General features: G+C 41.2%; 1 protein-coding gene across 2 annotated transcripts in view; it reads left to right on the top strand.

The window, feature by feature from the left end:
* tty (tweety) overlaps nt 1–18861 on the top strand; it is an 890597-nt gene that overhangs the window by 414109 nt on the left and 457627 nt on the right. For both annotated transcript variants that reach the window (XM_067149856.2, XM_067149857.2), the window contains one exon: nt 8335–8542. In XM_067149856.2, the coding sequence (XP_067005957.1) occupies nt 8414–8542 (129 nt within the window). In that variant the 5' untranslated portion in view covers nt 8335–8413. The remainder of the gene's footprint in view (nt 1–8334; nt 8543–18861) is intronic.

The following is an 18861-nucleotide window of genomic DNA, read 5'->3' as shown; positions in this document are numbered from 1 at the left end:
GTCGTATTCTATGGCACCAAATGAAAAAAACTTGGCTCACTTCATTTCTGTAATATTTTGTGTGTTGAACAGTGTTATAAAGCCTCTCATATCTTTGTTGCAAGAGTAGGAGTAATCAAAAATACCTGACGATAGATTTACGGGCACGTGAAGGAACTCCTGCAGGACAAAATTCCGGCACCTCGGCATCTCTGAAAACAGTAAAAGTCTTTAGTGGGACTTAAAACCAATAAATTATTATTATTATTGTTACGGAGTTATCCGTGGTAGTTAGAGGTGAAAGAAGGTGCTGGGATGAATAGGTCTCAACTTACGAAATTAAAGTTAATTTAAAACTTTAAGAAAGGTTATATTTTCTTTTCGAGATCAAGAAATAACAAGTGTAACAGGAACTCAGTTGTATATCAACAGGTTAAGAATGCACAATTACAGTTTATTAATGGATTTTGGGCTTCGAGCCACAGATTCACAATCCCTGAGCAATGAGCCCAACTTTACTTATACACAAGGTTTGACAAAGGGGCAGAAAACCTCAATCATGCCCAGGAGCACTTGCTCATAATTACCCAGTAAAGCCTCCTCGAGGCACACAGAAAATCTACTATTAAGAAAGAGCAAACCCGCTCTCAAAGTTCAAGCCCATCAAAGGCCACACCAAACTCCACTTTCAAGCTGCCCTCCAGGCACATAACAACAGGGGTAAAATACCCAACCTACTGAGGCCTATTCAGTAAAGAAACAGGACAATTACATGGCCCCAAAATACCAACTTGAGTGGAGGCGTAACTTTCACTCCTAATACACTTTTTTTAAACCTATTTGGCTCTTAGGCCGCTTATGCAAGGGCTAATCCCATACTACGGAGGTGACACGATAGGAAAATTTATTACATTATGAAGCGAAGAAAAACGGTTATGAAAACGTAGTCATCTCAAAAACAATATGAGAGGGAGCTCGAGAGGGTTAGGCACTCTCTATCCCAAATCGTAGTTAAAGAGACAGAATTTTATACCAAGAGTCTTTTACATTTTAAAGGAAAGTTACATGATAAAAGTTTCGAACCTGCCCCGAGGATTAAACTGCTGAGCTAGCGAGCAAAGAAGTTATTAAAAGGCCATTACCTTATGGATGAACTGCTGCCCGAAGAAAGAGGCGCTTCCCGCCCCCTGCTACATAATCACACAAGGAAAGATGTTACTGAAGTGTCCCGGAGACCAGAAAATCAGCAGTTTAAATACCCTCGTGGAACATTCGAGACCTTTCAAGAATGAGAACCCACACCCCCCTCAACTTTATTGGCTAGGATCAAGCAACATATCCATATCGGAGAAGACATACGTTATTGGTCAAAAATTAATTAGAGAAATTTCGGTATTGGCTAAATTCAAAACAAGCGGAAAGAGAAGGGTTATACTGCCAACCCAAAAAATGACTGAAAGAAATTTAACAAAGAACAAACTTATGAACACAAAATTTCTCAAAAAACAGTTCCTTCACTTCGCACCAGGGTGCATAATTGTAGTTCTTCAGTAGTGCCATCCAGAAGAGAATATTCACACTTCTCACTACAGAGAAAACAAATATAAATCGAAAAAGACACAGTTCAGAACTCTTCAAACTTTACAATAGCGACATCTTCTGAGAAACTTTAGAATTAACATGGTTGTTAAAGTTCAGGCCTCCTCCAGTAGAGGAATTTCAACTGGCGCAATGTTTGAATTAGCGGCGCGGAGGTGTACCGCCGTGTACAATTATTATTATTATTATTATTATTATTATTATTATTATTATTATTATTATTATTATTATTATTATTATTAAAGGCATTTATGTTGACAATTGGGCTTCAGTGAGAATTGATGGTAGAATGAGTTCTTGGTTCAGGGTACTTACAGGGGTTAGACAAGGCTGTAATCTTTCCCCTTTGCTGTTCGTAGCTTACATGGATCATCTGCTGAAAGGTATAAAATGGCAGGGAGGGATTCAGTTAGGTGGAAATGTAGTAAGCAGTTTGGCCTATGCTGATGACGTGGTCTTAATGGCAGACTGTGCCGAAAGCCTGCAGTCTAATATCTTGGAACTTGAAAATAGGTGCAATGTGTATGGTGTGAATATTAGCCTCTCGAAGACTAAATTGATGTCAGTAGGTAAGAAATTGAACAGAATTGAATGTCAGATTGGTGATACAAAGCTAGAACAGGTCGATAATTTCAATTATTTAGGTTGTGTGTTCTCCCAGGATGGTAATATAGTAAGTAAGATTGAATCAAGGTGTCGTAAAGCTAATGCAGTGAGCTCGCAGTTGCGATCAACAGTATTCTGTAAGAAGGAAGTCAGCTCCCAGACGAAACTATCTTTACATCGGTCTGTTTTCAGACCAACTTTGCTTTACGGTAGCGAAAGCTGGGTGGACTCAGGATATTTTATTCATAAGTTAGAAGTAAGACATGAAAGTAGCAAGAATGATTGCTGGTACAAACAGATGGGAACAATGGGAGGAGGGTTCTCGGGGAATGAGGAGATAAAGGCTAATTTAGGAATGAACTGAATGGATGAAGCTGTACGGCTTCGGTGGTGGGGTCATGTGAGGCGAATGGAGGAGGATAGGTTACCTAGGAGAATAATGGACTCTGCTATGTAGGGTAAGAGAAGTAGAGGTAGACCAAGACGACGATGGTTAGACTCGGTTTCTAACGATTTAAAGATATGAGGTATAGAACTAAATGAGGCCACAACACTAGTTCCAAATCGAGGATTGTGGCGACGTTTAGTAAATTCTCAGAGGCTTGCAGACTGAACGCTGAAAGGCATAACAGTCTATAATGAAAATGTATGTATGTATGTATGTATATTATTATTATTATTATTATTATTATTATTATTATTATTATTATTATTATTTATTCTGCGCGAATGGGTCACTTAGGACGATGAGGAATAAACATTTGTTGAGCTTTCCTCCTTGCCCATAGGTTCATTTACATCGATCGTTGTACTTTCTGCTCCTCCAACCAAGTACGCCGTGTAGGTTCCTTATCATCTTCCTCAAATCCCATTGTGTAAACAATTTTCCTCATAACATCTTTCTATCCTTCAGATTTGCTGAGCCTAATTCAGTGAGGTCTTTCTCTATTTGCTTATTCACCATTTTGATCTCGTAAGTTTGGTTTGCAAAACATTGTGTGTTCGATAAATAAGTCTGTTGCTACTCATTCTTTCCAAATGGCTTAAAAATGGAATTCGTCGCTGCCTCATTGTATCAGTAAGTTTAGATATTTTAAAATATATTTCTTAGTTAGGTTTGGGGTAATGTATCCCATTTTTAATTCTTTTAATAAAGTTTTTCCACGTTTTCCTTTTTTAATCTCTAATTGTTCCTTAAAATTTTTATGGTGTACATCGAGCGTTTCTGCAGCATAAAGAACTTCAGGTTTGATCACTGTAAAGAAATGACAAATTTTGCTGTTCCAGGACATGCAATTTTTGTTATAAACAAGCTTTGTATGTTTAAAGTAATTAACATTTTCTGTAGTTTTGAAGCTAACGATTTATTTTCATCGCCATTTTCAGTGATCCATTAATCTAAGTGCTTAAATTCCTTTACTCTTGCAATTTTATTCATGTATGTATGTTTAGTCCTCAGCCCGAAGGCTGGTTGGATCCTCAACAGCCCCGCCATCAGCTGTCATAGATGGCCTAGGCATCACTGAAGAGGCGTACGAGGGAAATGAGGAGTGAGGTAGTTTCCCGTTGCTTTCCTCACCGAGCCAGTTGCTATTACATATCAGTCTGCCAAGCCCACTAAAATGCATGCACCAACCAACCCTATGAGCAATATTTTCACACCATTCATAGCAGGGACTGGCTGCAGAAGGAATTGCATTACTAGCATCACTCATACCTCAGTCACTTTAATTTTGTCAAAGCCATGGATAAAGCTGAGACAGATCAATGAAACTAACAAGATTATTCTAGCCCATACCAGAAGACATAGTGCACTGTAAACACTAGGTCCCGCCAGCAAAGGCATATTTTATTCATATCAATGGTAAATTTAGTTGGAGCAGTTTTATATTTGTCAGAAATTTAGTTTTATCAAATGAGATTTTAAGTCCTGTTTTTGCTGCTTGCTCTTCCAGTACAGCAGTCTGTTTCTGTGCATCAGAGATGTCCTTGGCAGTTAGTGCCGTATAATCAGAGTCTGTTGTCAGTACCCTGGATTTTTGGTCATAGTCGGTGACATGGTGCACCTGCTTTTTTCTCCACTTTCTGACAATTTTCTCAAGAGCACAGTTAAACAGTGAAGGGCAGAGCCCATCCATCACCTTGCCGTAGGCCTACACCTGTATTTATTTCAAACTCATCACTACATCCACCGAGAAACTTTAGCTTTCGTTTGTCAGTATAACCTTTATAATATTTCTTGTTTTTTGGTCAAGTCTAAATTCTGTTAAAGCATTAAGAGATTTTTTTTGCTAGTTGCTTTACGTCGCACCGACACAGATAAGTCTTATGGCGACGTTGGGACAGGAGAGGGCTAGGAGTGGGAAGGAAGCGTCCGTGGCCTTAATTAAGGTACAGCCACAGCATTTGTCTGGCGTGAAAACGGGAAACCACCTTCAGGGCTGCCGACAGTGGGGTTCGAACCCACTATCTCCCGAATACTGGATACTGGCCGCACTTAAGCGACTGCAGCTATCGAGCTCGGTCATTAAGAGATGAGACGCGATCTATACTATCATAATTTTTTTTGAAACCTGCAAATGTGATGACATAATTTTTGTTAGATGTGATTCGAAAATATGCTATAATGTTTTTTATATAGTCAAAATTTGCTCTACACATGACCTCCCCTTTCTGAATCCACCTTGGTATTCACCGATTTGGTGCTCTGCATGGTTTAGTATGCCTTTGCTGGCAGGACCTAGTGTTGACAGTGCACTATGTCTTCTGGTATAGGCTAGAGCAATTTTGTTACTTTCATAGATCTGTCTCTGTCTTATCCTTGGCTTTGACATTATGAAAGGGACTGAGGTATGAGCGATGCTAGTAATGCCAATCCTTATGCAGCCAGTCGCTGCCATGAATGGTGTGAAAATGTTGCTCATAGGGTCGGTTGGTGTATGCATTTCGGTGGGCTTGGCAGACTGATATGTAATACCAACTCTGACTCGGTGAGGAAAGCAACGGGAAACTACCTCACTCATTTCCCTAGTACGCCTCTTCAGTACTAGGCCATCTATGACAGCTGATGGCAGAGCTGTTGAGGATCCCACCAGGGGCATCACTGACGGACTGAACATACATACATGGTTTAGTAGAATTTTGGAGAAAATTTGATCTGATCTGTAGGAGACACCTCGATGAGTATTTGGAGTAGTTTTAGTTCCTTTTTCTTGTATGGGGTGTATTACCGCCAATTATTATTATTATTATTATTATTATTATTATTATTATTATTATTATTATTATTATTATTATTATTATTTCCCTGCTCTCGGGCGACGTTAACTTGCAAGTCGCCCGGTCTTTGCAGCTATGGGCAGTTTGCAAGCGAGACGTGTTGAACGGGATGAGGTTATTAACCATTTTGTCTACTTGAGTGGCTTCTCATCTGTGATGTTCCAGCTCGGTTTGATTGATGAGGACCTAACTCGGGAACAACTTTCGATCAGCAAGGAGTTTGTGTTATTAATAGCTGTTGTGATTGTATAACCCAGGCATGTCAATCAGCCACTGCTCTGGTATGTGCCCTTAACTCCGCCTGTGGTCAAACTCCATTTCCTCTTTACGTTCGTGAGGGGACAAAACGTGAACGGTAATGTAATGCACATTGAAACTGATAAACGTTGCCCAGGGTTACAGAATGAAACTCTTGAAGTGAACAGTGGGGTTGGGTTGATCACTCCCATTGTGCAGTTGTGAACTGAGGTAGAACTTAGACAATGAAGAAAGACTCCTGTAGAACAACTTACGATCATAAATCTTTACTAGCCGAAGCTATCCTGAGAAAGGACAGGCTGTTTCTGATATGTCGCTGAGTAATAATAATAATAATAATAATAATAATAATAATAATAATAATAATATGGCCTCAGCTACCGTGTGCAGACATTTCAATTTGACGCCATCTGGCTCTCTGCTCGTCAATTTCGACGTTCCGTTTTACTCTAGGCCCACTAGATGGCAAACCGAGTAAACCGAAACTCTCTTGGGCGTCTATAGCTGAGATTTAATGAATTTTTTCAGGTAAACACCAAATGTGTCACCAGAGATATTTTACATGCCGACATCGTACGACATGGAGTGTCGGATGGACTGTTTTTCGCCCTTCAATAATCCAACCACCTCCGCCGGGTTTGAACCCGCTATCTTGGGATCTGGAGGCAGACACTCTACCACTGATCCACAGAGGCAGCTCATGTCGCTGAAGTAAAACATGCTTACGATAGTTATTCTACCGCCCGGAGGCTCTGGATTCGATTCCGAATCTGTCCAAGCATTTTAGTTCTGGACTGAGGGCTGAAACGGGGTTAACTCAGTCTCGTGAGGCCAACGGAGGAGTTGTCTGATTAGAGAGGCAGATATTCAAGCAATACGCTGAGGCTATCGTGACGCTGATCATGTGACGCCCCATTATCCGTCTGGGCAACAATCGTCCTGAGAGGCCAAGGCCTTGGTGGACTTGCGTGACAGGGTTTTTCAATTATTTCTAGTGTCTTTATTTTGTTTATAGTAATAATCCATGGCTCAGGCGGCAGCCTAAGGCGACGGAGGACAATAAGAATAAACTATAGGCTACATATTAAGGGTTTACTAAAAACAGCTTTGGCAAATCCGTCCGTCCGTTCTACTGGACCGACTTGCTTCCTTTTTTATTTTATTCTCTCCGGAATTACCTGCCGGTGAATCATGAATCTCTGCCTTCAGCCAACTTTGACTAATCATAAAATCAAATCATTTAATGATCACTCCAGTAATTGCAGGCGAAGATTTACCCTAACCCGCAATACATTATGTACTAAGCAGGTTGCTAAGCGACTAACACTTTCATTAATTTTCTGATGTGTGAATTTCTTTCTTAGTAATGTGATTGCATGCAGCCATATTTGATTACTAACTGTCAAGCCAGAGAGTATACACTCCCTCTAATCACGGAAGAATACTATTCCATGATAGATACTCTTTGATTCTCTAACCTTTCCCAGCTTCCAAATATATTCAACAGATGGCAGAGCTTACCTAACAACTTACATGTTGCTAAGAGAAAAAAAGTCTACGTACAAATCGATCCCATCATTAAATTCGCGTTGGACATTATCTGGGAACGGCTACTTAAGGATAACCTAGCTATACTAGAAAGAGTGAAGGCTATGCATCTTATAAACGTTCTCTGCAGGGCAAAAAACTCTCCTTCGAGACTAACTTATGATCTCACAAGACAATTGTTCTATATAGAAGAACTGCAATTAAAAATACCATTGCCTTCTACGACACAATACCAATCTTTACATCAAGAACTGCAGGGTAAAAAAGCATATACCGTATTTACGCTAATAATCCCCGCCACCGAATAATCCCCGCACCCTAACTTTAGGGAGGCTGATTTTGAAAAAAAAATGCCAACATTGACTCAAATAAAACCCGCACCCCAATTTCGTGCCTCAATTTGCTTAACAAAAGATGCGGGTATTATTCGCGTAAATACCAAACATTCGGCACGATGACGTCAGAATGGATGAATTCTGAGTATGAACTGCAGCATACCATAACGCGCGTCTTATTGCATGTTCATAAAACTATTGAAAAGGGCAGACAGAACAATGAGACTATGACAGGCATATCAAGAAGAGTTATCTGACCTATTTGTAAGGGATGTTACGGAGCAGCACGGGTCTTCTAGTTTAATATTATTTTTATACTAGGAAAATATTACTCATCTAAACAGCCTGTAGACCATGTTAAGATGGCCTCTTATTACCTTTTTCCTTATTAAAATGGGTTTTTGTTCCCCCAAAGAACATCTTACTTTGCTAGGATTATCTGCTGCCCTTGCAAAATGCATGTCATTGATAATACCATGATATTTTCCATAATAGAAATGTCTGCCAGTTATCCAAATGTTTGCCCGTAGAAGACAAGCTTCCCACTTACCCTGACATATCGCCATTCTATATATTCCCGTAACGGCACATGTTCTTTCCTTTCCTGAAAACTATTCGCCTTTAAAAATAACTGTTAAAAATGTATCATCTTAAAAAATAAGCCATCGAACATATTTCACAACTGGCATTATATTGTTCTTTCTTCCACTGTTGTTTTTTTTAATTTCAGGTGTCGGCTCCCAGCATGAACGAAGGAGTCCTCAGAAGGTAATCGCTAGGCCTGCGCTCAGCCGCCCTCGCCTGTCAGAATGCAGACGAAAAGCGACGAATACTCCCCGACCATCATCGCGCGTTTCTTCCACGCGTTCCCCCATCTCAACATCAGTCTCCATCGGGTGAATGACACCTTCACACCGGAAAGCGACATCTACCTCGAGGTAAGTTCCCTTTTTAAATTTGATGTTTCATTCCTGCAGCGTCGAGAACAAGTGCTTATTACTAGAATACGTATAGGCCATAGCAAACTGACTCATGCACATATCTTTTCTAAGAAACCTCCACCAATATGTGACACCTGTCAAAAAAGAAAAACTGTTGACCACATTTTAATAGAATGCCATCTATACGACCAACAAAAGCAATTGCGTAACTTAAACCAGAATAATATTGTATGTGACATCTTGAATAAAGAAACTCAGTGTAAAATCATCATTAAGTTTCTTAGACAAACAACTCTATTCACTGACATGTAATCAATGTAATCACTATCTGATCATTATGTACTGTTGTTATTTTTGCAATTGTAACTCTATGTATCCAATGTAACTATCCATTATGTATAATTATGAATGTCGCGATATGACTTTCTTAAGTTAAAGCGACAATAAGTAAACTTAAAAAAGTTCCCTTTTTTTGATTTTGATAACAATAAAATAAAGTTTCGTATTTTGTAATGTACTGCAGTGAAGTGAATTCCAGTGTCCAATGGAATCCAGTAGAATTCGATATCCCTTTCCTACGTTACTGGATATTGATCACTACGGTCAGCCCCTGACTACAGTGGATCATGAGAATAGTTAGAAACTTTGAACATTACTTCACATCAAAATAATTGAAGTGCACGAATAATTAAAAATCGGAACTCATTTGGTTTTCAGTAATATTGGCAAATATTTTGTTAAGCTAAGAGAAATAAGCATTATAAAGTTTAACCAATGAGCTAAGTTCTAAAATTTCTGATACCTTGTAATCAAACATTTAGAATGTGTGTTAAGGAGAATCATGGCCCGACTCATTAGCTGAATGGTCAGCGTTGAGGCTTTCGGTTCAGAGGGTCCCGGGTTCGATTCCTGGCCGGGTCGAGGATTTTAATCGACTCTGATTAATTCTTCTGGCCCGGGGACTGGGTGTTAGTGTTTGTCTCAACACTTTCCTCTTCATATTCAGACAACACACTACACTACCAACCATCACAGAAACACACAATATGGATTGCTTCCCTCCATATAGGGTTGGAGTCAGAAAGGGCATTCGGCCGCAAAACAGGCCCAAGTCCACATGTGAGACACAGTTGGCACCCGCGACCCCACAGGTGTAGGAAAAGCGGTAGGAAAAGAAAAAAGAAAAGAAGTCACGGGGAATCATGATTGAAGTTTTGAACTTCTACTATTTATCACTTATCAAAACCAAATTTAAAACGCAAGCACACATTAATAAGATATAGCCCCAGACCAAATTTGGAATTGTATACTTGTCAATATTTGCAACAACTAATTTTCTTATTTTTATATGTTGCATGGGAAATGCTCCTTGCGGCGCAGTTTTCATTTTTTTGGGCTATAATTTCGCAGACTTGTCAAAAAATACTTATGTATTTCAGAAAAACTCCGGGTTTTGCAGTCAGGTATAAACTTCTTCTTTTACTACCGCTTTTCCTACACCTGTGGGGTCGCGGGTGTGCACTGCGTAGAACATGTGAGTTTGGTCCCGTTTTACGGCCGGATGCCCTTCCTGACGCCAACCCTATGCAGAGGGATGTAATCACTATTGCATGTTTCTGTGGTGGTTGGTAGTGTGGTATGTTGTCTGAATATGAAGAGGAAAGTGTTGGGACGGGCACAAACACCCAGTTCCCGACCCAGCCGGGAATCGAACCCGGGACTATCTGAACGGAAGGCCGGTACGCTGACCATTCAGCCAACGAGTCGAACAAAAGTATTGGAGCTGTTTTGTCCGACGATCAGCTCTACGCCGCGCCGTAAGTCAGCCACGGAGGTACCCTCTTGAAAATGTGGACTGAATGGGCGGACCGAACGCTGATCGGGAGGTATCACCTCAGGTGTCTCAATTTTGCAGTCTTCACTTATCTGAGTACATAACTGTGAGTAAGCATAATCAACCATTAAGCCATATATTTGTTTATATCATGTCCAAACAGAATCAACAATAACTACAAATCCAAAAATGTACGCCACAGTACAGATACCCTTAAATTATTCTGTTGACAGTTGGCTGACTTGCACTTCGTAAGTCAGCAGAACCTACTTGAAACTTGCGTATAACAAAACATAAATTAGGCTTATAACTAGAACATTGCGCATATTCATTTAACATCACCTCAATCAGTTAGGTGTAAAAGCATTACAACAAATAATAAATTAATAATCCTGCAATTAACATTTACCCATGACATAAAATATTAAAGCAGTTAGCATCATTGGAGGAATAAGTAGTCATCTTTGATTTTCTGTCATTAGTCCACCTTCGAACATCGCGAAAGTGTCTAACACATTTTATTTTGAATTCACTATCCCTGTAGAACGCAGTCGGGTTTTGCACTTCTCGTATAGTTGGACGAAGAGTATGGGGAGCTTGGAAGATCTCATGAACGTATTCAAAATCTTCCATAGACTGGATTATGTTTAGAATGTCCGCCATTGTATTATCCTCTACTTTGTGAAGTCGAAGTACGGGCCATGGCGAGTTTGAAGCAAAGTTTCAGTCGAAGTCTCCACTGTGAATGGGAAAATGGTGACTTTGTGGGTACAAAGTTCACTTTGCCTCAAAGTTTTGTTCTTGAATACAACCCTCAGTATTTTGTTGATTACTACTGCTTCTCGCAACAGAGAAGTAAGTGTTCATCGTGGAATATTATTTTCGGTCATGCGGAGTGGGGAGTGAGAATGGATAGAGTTTGTTTCACATTAAAGAACATTACGAGAAGCGATTTAATAAGGAGGCACCAAATATCATATGGGATTAGTCTTACGTCAACGAAAGCGAGATAACAGGGCGCCCAATACCAGTCACTACAAATGAGAAATATGGACGACTTCTCCAACAGGTGTTACAGTCCCCAAAGCGTAGTCGACGATGAACATCGCTGAAACTCTGTTTGAGAGGTAGGTACAGTATTTTCGGAGGTTGTTTAAAAGGGCTGGGTTGATTTTCATGAATCAGTCAAATTGCTCACTTATTTTTTTTTTTCGAGTCAGAAGCAAACAAATATTACCATCATAAACTAAGTAACAGCACGATAGGTCAGCCACGTACGAACTCAGTAGCGTTTGGTGTTGCATGGAAAATATCTTCTACTGTACAAGATGCAGAGCACAAATCCTGTAAATACTCTATAGTGTGAGGTTCTGCGGAGTCGCAATTGATGGTATCGACAGGAAAGTTCCATGTCTGGAGATTACTCTCGGATCTTCCCAACTTCAGAATGAAGATGATTGAGTGACCTACACACAGTCCAGTTTTATTCGTGCCCAGATGGGAGACACAGAAAGGGATGAAATGAAATGTCGTATGGCTTTCAGTGTCGGGATATCCCAGGAAGGGTGCAGGTCTTTCTATTTGATACCCGTAGGCGACCTGCGCGTCGTGATGAGGATGAAATGAAGACAACACATACACCCAGCCCCCGTGCCATTGGAATTAACCGATTAAAGTTAAAATCCCCGACTCGGCCGGGAATCGAACCCGGTACCCTCTGAACTGAATGTCAGTACGCTAACCGTTCAGCCAACGAGTCGGACACAGAAAGGGATAAGCGAGCCCGATTACAACATTGCAGCAGACTGTTGTCCATGACTAAAGGGATGATTTTGTGTGTGCATATTTTGAAGCGATCTTGAGATATCTTAACGAATCATATGATTCTGGTTAAGAAAATAGTGATTTTGTTTTCGCGAATTACAGCGAATTTACTTGTTTTGCAGTAAGTGCGAAAATGCAGCGAAATTCATGGAAAATATCAATTTTGAAATGGTACTCCAATATCACGTGTGAAGGGAAACAGAAGACAGAATACGGATTTCTCATTTCGACAGAAGTATATCTTCGTGTTAATATGTTATATAATCCCTTAATGATATGGCCATGCAGTGTGAAAGGGGTAATGAATGATTTTATCAATATTGTTTCTCTTTATTTATCACCGAGCTCGATAGCTGCAGTCACTTACGTGCGGCCAGTATCCAGTATTCTGGAGATAGTGGGTTCGAGCTCCACTGTCGGCAGCCCTGAAGATCGTTTTCCGTGGTTTCCCATTTTTACACCAGGCAAATGCTGGGGCTGTATCTTAATTAACGCCACGTCTTCTTCCTTCCCTTTCCTAGCCCTTTCCTGTCCCATGGTCGCCATAAGATCTGTCTGTGTCAGTGCGAAGTAAAGCCAATTGTAAAAAACATCAATCTGTGCTTATCACGAAATTAAGAATTTTTTCGTTTCGCGAAATCGAACATAAATTAATGCGAAAAAATCATGTGTCTATCCATGACTTCTGAGGATCCAAATCTCTTCTAGAACATATGGTTTTCAGATGAAGCTACATTTGTTCATTAATTTGTTCAGTAATCTTCATAAGGTTTAAGACCAATATATGGCCATTGACATTGCACATGTTGAATACATGCTGTACCAACGCAATTAAATAACGTTTCAGTGCAGTTTATTTTGGCGCATGCGGTAATTACAAAGCCTAGATCAAACTTGATGTTATCGTTCCTCGTCCTAGCTGCGAGTTCCGTTGATAATAAAATCTCTGAGAGAATCCGCTCAAGCGACGTAATAAACAGGCATGCGTTTTTGTGTGTTTCACTGTGCTAGTGCCAACGGCCGTAGCCGTGTTGAAACACCGTATCCCGTGAGATCTCCGAAGTTAAGCAACATTGGGCGTGGTCAGGAGTTGGATGGGTTGCCACGCGCTGTTGGTGGGGGGTAAGGGAATGGAGGAGCGGAAAGGAACTGGCCACCCTACTGCACGTAAACTCCGGCTCAGGAATACCTCTGCGGAGGTTCGGACCTGCCTTCGGGCAGAATAACCCTTACCTTACATTGCTAGTTTGCTGTGTTCTGTGCAAGTTGCATTGTTCTGTTATATTAGAGAAGTGACAAGCAGCGTTTAGAGTGTATTTGTAGCGAATGTAATAATTGCAACTGTTTCTAAATAAGAATACATGTATATTTCTCCAAAACCAAACCAAACCCCATGGCACTACAGCCCTTGAAGGACCTTGGCCTACCAAGCGACCGCTGCTCAGCCCGAAGGCATGCAGATTACGAGGTGTCGTGTGGTCAGCACGACGAATCCTCTCGGCCGTTATTCTTGGCTTTCTAGACCGGGGCCGCTATCTCACCGTCAGATAGCTCCTCAATTCTAATCACGTAGGCTGAGTGGACCTCGAACCAGCCCTCAGGTCCAGGTAAAATCCCTGACCTGGCCGGGAATCGAATCCGGGGCCTCCGAGTGATAGGCAGGCACGTTACCCCTACACCACGGGGCCGGCTTGTATATTTCTCCGGTCACGGAAAATCATAGAATCATGGATATGTTTTTCGACTTGGAAGACAAGAGAGAGAATACAGGTTCTTTGGTTGTTCCCTCTTATTAGCCTCTTACGACATGCAAGGATACAGATAATGCATCCTTTCACCCCCCCTACAGGTGGTATGCTATAAAGAGTGCCGATAAATCGAAAAAAAATCTAGCATTATGATCTGCGTCCAGCAATATGGCAGCTGATACAGCACACAACATTCCCACGCCTATCAAGATCTACGTCCAACAGAATACCATTGATGCTTTCACGGCCCGTACTTATAGACACGATATAGGCTTTTGGGTTTATGCCGTGTCAGGAAAATAAGTAAAATATTATTTACGTTTCGCAGAGAACTTTGCTGTGTCTTTAGAAGAAAATCTCGACCATTCACGAGAAAGACTTCAACAAGAACGAAAGTTTGAATTCAAACGTTACTAATAGAAGTGTAAGTGGTACGATTATTCGTCACCAGATGGCTCACTGTACGCGGTACAGCGCTAGCACTCGAAGCGGAAGCTGACGGCACCATCAGAGTCAGTCTGAGAGGGGTCACGTAACAGGTGTACACACATTATGAAAGTATGACACTGACACAAGCCTATAATTAAACATCTGGTGATGAGGAACGTACGAATTCGGAAAACACCGAAACGAGATAACAATAGTAAAGGGACGGGAAACGGAACGGCTACGCATACTGCAGCGCGTGCTGCGTTCACTCGTCGAGAGGCCCCTAGTCCATATCCTACCCGCAACTCGCCCTGTCCAACAGCGTTGCCAACTTAGCGGATTTCCCGCCAAATTTGGCGGATTTTTAAGTTGAACCGCGGATACATTTTTCCATTTAGCGGACAGCGGATTTTTTTGACGGGTTTTCAAACTTATTTTGGCGATTTTCAGCGGTAACAATTTCACCTTTCATTACCAGGAGAAATAAGTAATATAGAACGTACTACGGCATAATAGTCTACTTATTCCCGTTGTATTGAACTTACGCTGCATACTACGACTCGTTTTCTAGACCAGGTCTGGTCCACAGCCTCAGTCAGATTTTGTTACACTCGTACACTCGTTACTGTACTCTTGATGAGGCGGGTAGTGTCGTGTTTGATAACATGTTTCTTTTGACATCAGGTTCTTTTTGGTACGCCAATGTGTCGAAAGAAGAGGTTAAAACGTAGTCAGATATTTCGTAAAGAGTGGTTTAATAATTAAACTTTAAAAGACTAGTTTGTTGGCAGTGCAATATAAATGCGAAATTGTTTGACATTATTTCTTTCTGCGCTTATCGAAAACAATGAAAACAGTAATGAAAGTGAAAATAACTTTCGAAATAGATTTGAAATTTTTCGTGTGGTCTTTGCTGCTCTGAACTGCCAGCATATTCTTTGAAAAAGAATAGTACCACGTGCCTTCATATAAAATGTCGTATGGCTTTTAGTGCCGGGATATCCCAGGACGGGTTCTCCCGTAGGCGACCTGCGCGTCGTGATGAGGATGAAATGATGATGAAGACAACACATACACCCAGCCCCCGTGCCATTGGAATTAACCAATTAAGGTTAAAATCCCCGACCCGGCCGGGAATCGAACCCGGGACCCTCTGAACCGAAGGTCAGGACGCTGACCGTTCAGCCAACGAGTCGGACTGCCTTCATATGAAACCACAGGACCTCAACCCAACACCATCTGCTTCAGAGCATATAGTGCGGGAAGGAGACGATGAACTCATATTCTGAAACTGGTTAGTGTTGCTTTTATTAAAACAGCTGGTATCTGTTATTTTGCTTAAGTTCGAAATTTAGCGGATTTTCAACTAAACTTTAGCGGAGAAAAGATTTATGGGTTGGCAGCACTGGTCTCAGGCCAGGGAGATGTGATACGCGGGGAAGGTGAGAGGGTTGGCGGCCGTGGCCCACACTTGGGACTGTCCCGGCATTCGCCTTAATGCAGGAGAATGGGAAAAACTACGAAAAACCATTTTCAGGAAAGCCGACGGTGGGGGGGGGGCAGCCCTTTTCCGTCTCCCGAATTCATAGGCATAGAGCCACAGTAGAGCCGTGGCCACCCCTCCTGTTCGGTTGGCCGCTCGGAGTGCAGAGCTGTCGGACCACGGCTACCAGCCCTTAAACATATCCATGTTAACATAGGAGTGCACAGTGCTGTTAAACCTGCGTGTGTTAACTACTCAAGAAATCTCTATAATAATGTGATCCTTTCAATCGTACTCGCACTCAGGGAGATAGTTATTTTCAGGGTATCATATCGTGATGTACAGTAGAAAGTAGGGTATATATTCCTGAGCTTTGCAGTGGTTTTTTTTTTTTTTTTTCATGCTCAGTAGATATACCGACATGATTAATATGGAGAGCCATCTTTTGATCATAGAAGTTTTCATCAGAAATTGCTTGCGGCAGATTGCTATTTTCTTTTCTGTCTTGAATGCTGCACTATAATTACTGTCTGTGCTGCCGCTATGCTTGTTGAAATGTGCAATACAGAAGGGATACAGTACTTCTCGGTCATATTCAAGCAGGCTGAGTTTGCTGTAGCGTTAACTAATTCAGTGCTGGTAACGATCAATTGGAAAACGATAACCTGTCATGTATTGGATTTTACGGGACTGTGTATAGTCTCTCAAAGAAAGAATGAGCGCATGGTGTTCTATATTCCCCGCATTTGATCTTTTATCGGATTTAATTTGGAATTATGAAAATATATTCACCTCCTGTGTGGACTCAAATACCGTGGATAACAACAACAAACATGATATCTTTAGGTACAATTATTTTTGAGAAAATTATACCTGCGAGGAACTTATACAAAGGTTGATCAAAAAGTAAGGTTACAAAGCTTGCAGTGGACGTGTACAATTTATTTCACACAACCAATACAGCCAACTGCTAGTACTGTAATGCTTATATCGTCCGCCATGCCAATCGATGTCGTTCACTCGAAACAAAACGTGTATTTCCTTTAACTATAAACTAGGTCACGATGACCTGAAACCAGTAAATGACGTTAAAGACCTCGGGATATTATTAGACCGAGAACTCACCTTTACCCTACATATACAGAAGTTAGTTACTGAGTCATACAGGACATTAGGATTTGTGGTAATTGATGAGGAATGTCAAACCCTTTAAACTCCTAAAAACCTGTATACACCTCTACAGCTCTCTCGTCAGGCCCAAAGTAGACTACGCAACTGTAGTATGGAATCCAGCAAACAAAAATATATTGCACAGTTTGAAAAATCCAAAAGAGAGATTTAAAATACTTACATTTAAGAAACCGGTAATTATCCACACATAGCATACAACGAACTTATCCTAAATTTTGAAATAGAAAGCTTGGAACTGAGGAGACAAAAGGATGACATGAAGTTTCTGTACAAAACTGTGAATCCTATTATTGACAACCCTGACTTTTTATGCCTCTTGAGGTTCCACGTGCCCCGCTGTAATGCGAGGACAAATGTAACTTTTCATAATTAAAAAAAAAAAAAAAAAAACGCTCACAAAAATTCCCCACTCTACAGGCTATGCAATGTCTACAACAGTGTAGTTCAGAAAAATAATTCTTTAGACTTCTGTGTACCTCTAAACCTGTTTTTTTACAACAATTCACCATCTCTGTGAAAACTGTAATTTGTGATGCTGATTTGAGCCACAAAATGTATTACAAACATTCTACAGTAAGCCCTATCCCATAAATGTAATTATAAGTGTTAGAACTAGAAGAAAATAATAGTTTAGATATGAAATTATGATTTTTATTTTTTTATTTTACTCTTTCTTGTAAAGATCAAATTAGATTAGATGTGAAATACTGTTCCTTTCTCATTGTAAATATAATATTAGAATAGTTCAGATATTAGGTTATTAGACTGAAACATTAAAGAAAAATACGTGTAAACATTTGCCATTGTAATTGGGATTAGACATTCTGTAGTGCGCAGTAGTAGTAGTAGTAGTAGCCGTTTCATTGGTACAGGCACCGTGAGGATTTTAGCCTGCCAGCCTCATCTAGGGCTTCGAGTGCTATTTCCGGAGGTGATGTCTTCTTCCAAGTGATGACATTTTGGTTTTGGTGGCTGGTGTTCAGTCTTGATTAATGACTGGACAGAATATGCCCTGCGCCCTTACGGGCGGATTCGAAGAGTCCTTGGGTCCAGGTGAGTGAGTCCAAGGAAGTGTGAAGAATTGTAGTGGGGCAAAGATTGCGGTAGAGGCCACACACCCCATTGCAAGGACTGGTTCCTTCAGCATCCACGCCCAATGTTGCTTAACTGTCGTGAGTGCTTACGCTTAGAATTACGGTGCTTCGGACAAGGTAGGGAGTACTTACAAAGGTATTACTTGATGCAGTTGGGTGGGGGGGGGGGGATTTGCTGAGGCGCGTGGTGGGGTTAGTTGATTAGCAACTGTCTGGTGGGCATGGGGGGCGGGTGTGCGCAGTAAATAAATACCGGTAAATAAAAAAATTAATATAACTTGCTATGGCCAGGTGACGTCGCCGTGTCGGCCCACCTGCTTACTCTTCGACCGCACGAATCACGAACAAGTCTTAAGGGCTAGACCGGCCCCCTCTTGCTTCCGCCCGTGGTAGCCCAGCAGAGGACTATGGAAATTACGAGACGATTAACCTGGAGTCTTGCATCTCGCGAGGTTCCTGGATAAATCCAGCATGCGGACTGTTTTGGCAGGACTGGCGCAGATATGTAAGACAGGAGAACTTTGTCTCGGTTGGAGTTGGTGTAGTTCTGTCGTGTACTGAGTCAGTGAGTGACTACCAGTGGTGTGAAGTGCGTGAACTGCCGTGACTGTCGGACTAGCGTGCCACAGTGTGGATTGACGGCGAAAGAGAGAACGTGGTAGCCGTGCGACTTGGGACCTCGTGTGTGAATGTAAAACTGTGTAGACCCGCGG

This window comes from Anabrus simplex, chromosome 6 (genome assembly GCF_040414725.1).
Source record: "Anabrus simplex isolate iqAnaSimp1 chromosome 6, ASM4041472v1, whole genome shotgun sequence".
NCBI lineage: Eukaryota > Metazoa > Arthropoda > Insecta > Orthoptera > Tettigoniidae > Anabrus > Anabrus simplex.
The sequence above is the reverse complement of the archived record's forward strand: the minus strand, read 5'-3'. Positions and strand labels throughout refer to the sequence as shown.